The sequence below is a fragment of the Cavia porcellus genome, unplaced genomic scaffold (genome assembly GCF_034190915.1).
Source record: "Cavia porcellus strain 051 isolate PalLab524CR breed Dunkin Hartley unplaced genomic scaffold, mCavPor4.1 scaffold_21, whole genome shotgun sequence".
NCBI lineage: Eukaryota > Metazoa > Chordata > Mammalia > Rodentia > Caviidae > Cavia > Cavia porcellus.
The window spans coordinates 5,526,417-5,534,052 of NW_026947504.1; the positions used below are offsets into that span (position 1 = coordinate 5,526,417).

Genomic DNA, 7,636 nt, shown 5'->3' on the forward strand with positions numbered 1-7,636 from the left:
GGGCTGACCTGGTCTGTCCTCATCCCCACTGGACCCCCTAGACAGAGGCTGAGCTGCCTGCCCTTCCTTAGGCTAACTCTGTGTCTCCTCTCGTGCTGCAACCTGGTCTTCACTGCAAACCAAATCTGGATCCCACACAGGGCAACCCTCACCCCTGTGAAGCCTGTCTCCTTACCTCAGGCTGATCTGAGCTACCTACTGCAGGCTGAGCCTGGATCCTTGCTCTGTCCTGAGACTGGGGCCTGCTGGGATCTTCAGGCTGGATGGGAGCAGTTTTGAGCCAGGTCTTAGTTGAAGCCCAGCCTGCTTCTTTCAGCCTGACCTGCTCATCCCCATTTGCTGGTGAGAGTGACCGTGCCACCCTTCTGAACATCCTCGAGGGGCGGGTGTCTTGGAGCGGCCCCACAGCTGCCCATCTCAGTGCAGATGCCCAGGACTTCATCAAGGCCACACTGCAGCAGGCCCCAGAGTAAGTGCTTGTGCCACCCATCATCCATCTTAGGCCCTTGGCCCTGTCTACCACTGACTGACCACCTGATGTCCTCTGCAGGGCTCGACCCAGTGCCACACAGTGCCTCGCCCACCCCTGGTTCCTGGTGAGTCCACCCAGGCTGGGCCCTACCACCTGCAGGGAGGGGACAGAGAGGGCACACTGAAATGGAAGGCGGGGCCCATATCTCTAGTCTAGGGGGTGTCTACCCCTCATCAGTTTGCTATGAGGCCTGGGACAGAGTGCCACCATTGGCTCTGCCCTTTGCCTGCTTGAGCATCTAGGTTTGGGGACCCAGGGCTTCTGCCCAGCTGGTACCATCCTCACTATGGCTGCTCCCTGCTGCCCACAGACATCTGTACCTGCTGAGGAAGCTCACTTTATTAACACCAAGCAGCTCAAGTTCCTCCTGGCCCGCAGCCGCTGGCAGGTGAGCCATACTGCCTCACACACGGGAAACTGAGGCTCAGGCCCAGCCATGTGTCAGCAAAACAGCAGGCAGAGCCCAGGCCTCAGGGACCCTGTCTGGTGGGGCTGCCCTTGACCATGCCCTAATGTGCTGTCCTGTGGCTCTAGCGCTCTCTGATGAGCTACAAGTCCATCCTGGTCATGCGGTCCATCCCTGAGCTGCTCCAGGGCCCACCCGACAGCCCATCCCTTGGTGTGGCCCGGCACCTACGCCCAGACACCAGCAGCTCCTCTAGCTCCTCAGCCTCCTCGGACTATGAGCTGGCACCCTTCGCCCGGGCCAAGTCGCTGCCACCCTCTCCTACAACCCACTCCCCACTGCTGCACCCCCGGGGCTTCCTGCGGCCCTCGGCTAGCCTGCCGGAGGAAGCTGAGGCCAGTGCCACCCTCACAGCAACCCAGGAGGCAGTGTGCCCTCCAGCTGCGGGACCTCCATCCCCTGGCTGTGTGCCCCGACACAGTGTCATCCGCAGCCTGTTTTACCAGCAGTCAGACGAAGGCCCAGAGAGAGGGGCTGTGGCCATAGGGGCCAGGCGGTATGGGGTGCGACGGCGGCACCTGCTGAAGGGCGGGTACATTGCACGGGCCCTACCTGGGCTGCGGGAGCCACTCCTGGAGCACCGCATGCTGGAGGAAGAAGCTGCCCAGGAGGAGCAGGCTGCAGTGACCCGGGCGACTTCCTTTGAGTCCGCCTTGTGGCAGCCCAGCCCAGGCACCCAACAGGTTCCGGGCCGAAGCCGCTCCCTGGACCATGACCCATCCAGCACTGAGCACCCCACCCCAGAGGCCTGTGTTGAAGGGCGGTGTCCATCCTCAGCCTTGTCCGGGCCGACTTGTGGGGTCTCTGCTGGGGACCCAGTGCACTCCAAGGAGGCTGGGCTACTCCCATCTGCCAGTGGAGACTGGGGGCCCGCTCCATGGGATGAGCCACCAAGGGAGAACTGTGGAGGGTGCCCAGGGCCCATCTGTTCCCCTGAGCTGGGTGGTCCTCCCCAGGAAGGCTGCGAGCTAACCTCAACACAGCCCCCTGGCCTGGTTCTAGCAAGCCCTCTGCCCAACTCCCGGACACTCCTGCCTGGGAGACCCTGTCCAGGCCCCTCCCTGGGTGCTGAAGAATTGACCCAGCAAGCAGAGGGTCCACCAGACTCCACACCCCCTCAACAGCGGCCTCAGGAGCAGGCAACCACCCGGAAGTTTTCCTTGGGGTCCTGCCGAGGGGGCTATGCAGGTGTGGCTGGCTATGGGACCTTTGCCTTTGGCGGGGATGCTGGAGGCATGCTGGGCCAGGGTCCCCTGTGGGCCAGGATGGCCTGGTCAGTGTCCCAGTCCTCAGAGGAGCGGGAAGAAGCTGCAGTTGAGCCCTCCCAGCCCCAGACTAGCCTGGGGTCTCCAAGGGCCTCCTCAGAGCTGCCCTCACAGGAGGAGGTGGATCAGGTCTCCCTGGTGCAGATTCGGGACCTGTCAGGGGATGTGGAGGCAGCTGATACCATATCCTTGGACATTTCTGAGGTGGACCCTGCATACCTCAACCTCTCCGACCTGTATGACATCAAGTACCTGCCCTTTGAGTTCATGATCTTCAGGAGGATCCCTAAGCCCTCAGAGCCAGTGGAGCCACCCTCTCCAGATATGGAGGACCAAGAGGAGGAGCTGGCTAGGTTCCCAGAGGCCATGTGGCCCTGCCCAGGCGAGCTGGGCCTACGTGTTGGCCTTGAGATCACTGAGGAGGAGTCTGATGACCTGGCGGCCCTGCTGGGAGAAGCGGCCACAGGCAGGAAGCGCAAGTGGTCACCCTCTGGGAGCCTCTTCCAGTTCCCAGCGGGGTGCTTGTCACCAGAAGAGCCCCCAGAGCTCGGGTTGCGCCAGAGGGTGAAAGCGTCCATAGCCCACATCTCCCGAATCCTGAAGGGCATGCAGCAAGGTGCCTCCTGCTGGGAGCTGCCACACCTGGGTTTTCCCCACCCTCTCATGTCAGGGGCAGCTCAGCCCCTAGCCTCACCCCATAGGCCTTTGCCTGGTATGCAATGCCCTTCTCCTGGGTTCCTGGGGCCAGTTGTGGGTAAGGCAGTTGCAGGGGCCTGGAGGTGGATATGTCCCAGGAGCCTCCCAAGGGGATAGTGCCCCTGCAGCAGCCTTTTAGGGTCCAGGCTGCCTAGGAGGGGAAGCCTCAGTGTGATTAGCTCACTTCCCACAATCCTGGGCCTTTTCCCTGTAGCATGGAAGTCGGGGGAAGGCTGGGGCAAGGGTAGACTGGGGAAGTAGGTGCTGCCCACTGGATAGGATCTCCTGCCTATCATGGCCTCTGTGGCTTCTTCTTCCTGCAGGTCAAGAGAGGGAGGAGCCCTCTAGGAAGAAAGTAGGCCTAGCTTCCTTCCGATTGTCAGGCCTGAAAGGCAGAGACCACGGTGAGCAAGGCCCGGCAATCCTGCAAGACTGGGTGGGGTCCAGCTGCACCCTCTGGCTGGGTGTCCCCTGAAGCCTCATCTGTTTCCTATTTTTAGCGCCAACCTTCCTGAGGGAGCTCTCAGATGAGGCTGTGGTCCTGGGACAATCAGTGACGCTAGCTTGCCAGGTGTCAGCCCAGCCAGCTGCCCAAGCCACCTGGAGCAAAGGTAAGGTGCTCTCCTGAGGCAGGCAAGAGGCTGTGGCTGTCCAGGTAAACTGAGGCCCATTCTATGCCTGTGCAGATGGCGCCATCCTGGAGAGCAGTGGGCGCATCCTCATCTCTTCCACCCTGAAGAACTTTGAGCTGCTGACCATACTAGTGGTAACAGCTGAGGACCTGGGCGAGTACACCTGTAGTGTGAGCAACCTGCTGGGGACAGCAGCCAGCATGAGTGTTCTCCGGAAAGCAGGTGGGTAGGGAGACAAGGAGACCATGTCCCACTTTGTGAGACCACAGAACCTGGGGCTTGAGAAGTGGCCACTGGGCATTACTTGCCCTAAACAGCCTGATCCTGATAGGCAGGCATGGCTCATGGCTGCTTCAGGTGCCCAGAGTGGGTGGGAAGGTGTCCTGCACTGGCCGGGAGCAGTGTGCCCAGGAACAGGGAGAGAGCCTTTGGTGAAAGTCCCACAGGTCACCATGCTCATGCCCATCTGCCTGTGGAAGGAGCTCTTCCCAGAGCCTAAAGCCTGGCTGCATCTCTCCACGGTGCTGCCTGGTCTGCCCCCACAGGAAGGAGAGGTCATCCCTGTTCTGTGTCTCCTTCAGGGCCAAGTCCCAAGCTCCAAACATTGCATGGAGTGTGCTTCTAGGAGGACCAGGATAGGGGCAGCCTTGTGAGTGAACTTCAGACAGCTGGTGCTGGGCACTCAGCAAAGCTGAGCCACCAGAGCCCTTGTTCTACATAGGGTCATGCGTGGATGCTGGCAATGCAGGCAGCCTGGAGTGGCTCCTGGCTGGGGTGGGGTGGAGCCAAGGTGTTCTGGGCCCACCTTGACCATGTGTGACCCCTTTGCAGAGCGCCCCTCGTCCTCCCCGCGCCCTGACATCGGAGAGGTATACGAAGATGGAGTGCTTCTGGTCTGGAAGCCTGTGGAGTCCTGTGGCCCTGTGACATACATTATACAATGTTGCATGGAAGGTACAGGGGGGTCCTCCGCCTCCTAAGGAAAGTGTCTGCACCCACTCTCCCCACTCCTCTCATGGCTTCCCTGGGCCTAGGCGGCAGCTGGACCACACTGGCCTCCGACATCTTTGACTGCTGCTACCTCACCAGCAAGCTGCCCCGGGGTGGTGTCTACACCTTCCGCACAGCATGTGTCAGCAAGGCGGGCATGGGACCCTACAGCAGCCCATCAGAGCAGGTCCTCCTAGGAGGGCCAAGCCGCCTGGGTGAGCCACCTAAAGGACAGGGACAGGGTGGATGGGGTGATTACCACCTTCCTTGGAAAAAGCCAACTGCACTCAGCAGCCAAGGCTTGTGCCCTCTGGGGTCCCCTCATCCCTTGGCACCCATCATGCTATGTGGCCCTGAGAGCTAGGCCTGCATCTGGACTCAGAGGAAGAGTGATGTGACAGTTAAGAGTCTGTCCCTACTTCTTCTTGGAGGGGACCCTGCAGCTGTCACTTTCTGTATGGTTCACTCTGCCTGAAGTACCCCCATTCTTGTCCCCAGTGTCAGAGGAATGAGTCAGAATGTGTGGGAGCTGAAGAAGGGCCCTTTGTGTGGTGTCTGGGAAGGCAGTCCCATAGGGGTTGGGGACAGCTAGGGATGCGGGATGCCTACCCTGACCATTACCTGCCTTCCCGAAGCCTCTGAGGAGGAGAGTGGTGGTGGTCGGCCAGCCCAGCCCCTGCCCAATACCAAGACCTTCGCCTTCCAGATGCAGATCAGGAGGTGTGGATGCTGGGGACCATGGGGTGGGTGGGTTTTGTGCCCCGCCCTCCCCTGCAACCTGCCTTTCCCCAATCCCAATGCAGCCTTAGCTCAAGCCTCTTCCCCATGCATCTGGCTATGGCCTCCTGCCTCTCCTGCCCTGCTCCTCAAGGACCTTACCCTCCTGGTGTCACCTTTGCCCAGGGGCCGCTTCAGTGTGGTACGGCAGTGCTGGGAGAAGGCCAGTGGTCGGGCACTGGCCGCTAAGATTATCCCTTACCAGCCTGAGGACAAGATGGCAGTGCTCCAGGAATATGAAGCCCTCAAGAGACTGCACCATCCACACCTGGCCCAGTTACACGCCGCCTACCTCAGCCCTCGGCACCTGGTGCTCATCTTGGAGCTGTGCTCAGGGCCTGAGCTGCTCCCCGGCCTGGCTGAGAGGTGAAGGGTGGCACAGGCTGGTGTGGTTGAGCAGATGGGCAGGTGGACATGGGGCTTGTGTCCTACCTTATCCTGTTTGACCTTCATGCCTGGCTGGCAGAGCTGGGCAGCCTCTCCCAGGCCACTGGGGCACAGATCTCTGCATGCCCTCTCTTTGATGCCTGTGCCAAGCCACCTCTGTCCCTAGGGCCTCCTACTCAGAGTCTGAGGTGAAGGATTACCTGTGGCAGATGCTGAGTGCCACCCAGTACCTGCATGCCCAGCACATCTTGCACCTGGACCTGCGGTCAGAGAATATGATGATTACAGAGTATAACCTGCTTAAGGTTGTGGACCTGGGGAGTGCCCAGAGCCTCCACCAGGAAAAGGTGCTGCCCTCTGAGAGTTTCAAGGACTACTTGGAGACCATGGGTGCGTGTGTAAGCAGGGTCACTCAGCTACAGGGACCTGGCTTGGGGTGCAGTGGAAAGCCCCTCTCCACCTGTCCTGCCTGCCCCACCTTGCCCAGCTCCAGCAAGGAGCCATCCTCTCACCTGTGTATTCCACCTGACTCTCAGCCTGGGCCCACACATCTGGGTCCCCATGTTGGGCCCCTTACCTGTGCTCACACAACTACTTGGGTTCGTCTCTACCAGTGCTCTCCATCTCAGCCCACTCACCCGTGCCCATGTGCCAGTGTCAACCCACCTGGCCTCTCATCAGTGCCCCCTCCCTGTGCTCCCTTCCAGCTCCGGAGCTCCTGGAGGGCCAGGGGGCTGTCCCACAGACAGACATCTGGGCCATCGGTGTGACAGCTTTCATCATGTGAGCCTTTCCAGCTATCATGGGGGAAAGAGGGCGCAAAGTGGGCGGGCAGGGCGCCCTCGGAGTCCCGTGCCATCTTGAGTGGCCCCTACCAATAGAAGGTAATGGAGGGCCCCCTACCCATACACAGGCTGAGCGCGGAGTACCCGGTGAGCGGCGAGGGAACCCGCGATTTGCAGAAGGGGCTGCGCAAGGGGCTAATCCGGCTGAGCCGCTGCTATGCAGGGCTGTCGGGGGGCGCCGTGGCCTTCCTGCGGGGCACGCTGAGCACCCAGCCCTGGTAAGGAGCCGTGCCCCCTCCAGCGCCCTGACCTGTCCTCCAGCCGTGTCCACTCCGCCCGGCCTCGCTCGTCCTTCCGCCTCCACCCGCCCTGGAATCCCCCTTCCCGCCCTTCTCCTGGTTCTGGCCCGCCAGCATCCACACATCCTCACGCGCGCTCCCTATCCCAGGGCACGGCCATGTGCCTCCAGCTGCCTGCAGAGTTCCTGGCTGACGGAGGAGGGTCCTCCCGGCGCCCGCCCTGCGCCGGTGGCCTTCCCCACCGCACGGCTGCGCGCCTTAGTGCGCGAGCGCGAGAAGCGGCGCGCGCTGCTGTACAAGAAACACCAACTGGCCGCTCGCTGACCGCCCAGCCTCACCGTGGACCCGGGCGGTCCTTGAGGTTCCTCGCCAAGCCTGCATGTGGTCCCTGGACATCAGCTCTTCCACCTGGCTGGGGCGTCGTCTTGGTCACTGTACTGACACCCGCAAATAAAAGGAGAGGTTTCTGGTGGCTAACGTTTCGCTGGCTTTGGTGCAGGGCGGCACGGTAGAAAGATTTGGAGGAGGAGGAGTGCTCCTCAGCAGGCTGATCAGGGAGCTGAGAGGGAAGGGGAGTGCCCTCAGGTGACCCGAGGCCCTCAGCAGCCGCACCTCCACCAGCCATGGCCATCACCTTCCAGAGCCACCCCGAGTGCACTAGGGTCTTGGGGACCTGCAGACAGCACCTGCAGCAGGCACAGTTACCCCTTCTCCTGCTCACCACACAGGCACTGTAGGACTCGGTCACACATGGCACTGGGACAAAAAACCTGCCAAGACAGAGAGCACCGCTGAGTTCTTCCTGTG

The 7,636-nt window shown here is 61.3% G+C and overlaps 1 protein-coding gene across 1 annotated transcript; it reads left to right on the forward strand.

Moving 5' to 3' along the window:
• The first annotated feature begins 380 nt into the window (after window positions 1-380).
• LOC134472016 (obscurin-like) lies at window positions 381-7,301 on the forward strand. The gene is made up of 15 exons (XM_063232824.1): window positions 381-469; window positions 551-596; window positions 775-920; window positions 1,067-2,975; window positions 3,283-3,363; window positions 3,460-3,570; window positions 3,646-3,813; window positions 4,423-4,545; window positions 4,626-4,796; window positions 5,217-5,301; window positions 5,485-5,724; window positions 5,912-6,135; window positions 6,453-6,528; window positions 6,659-6,808; window positions 6,979-7,301. Exons 3-15 carry the CDS (start codon window positions 819-821, stop codon window positions 7,151-7,153), a joined length of 3,615 nt encoding a protein of 1,204 aa, XP_063088894.1. The 5' UTR covers window positions 381-469; window positions 551-596; window positions 775-818; the 3' UTR covers window positions 7,154-7,301.
• The last annotated feature ends 335 nt before the right edge of the window (window positions 7,302-7,636 follow it).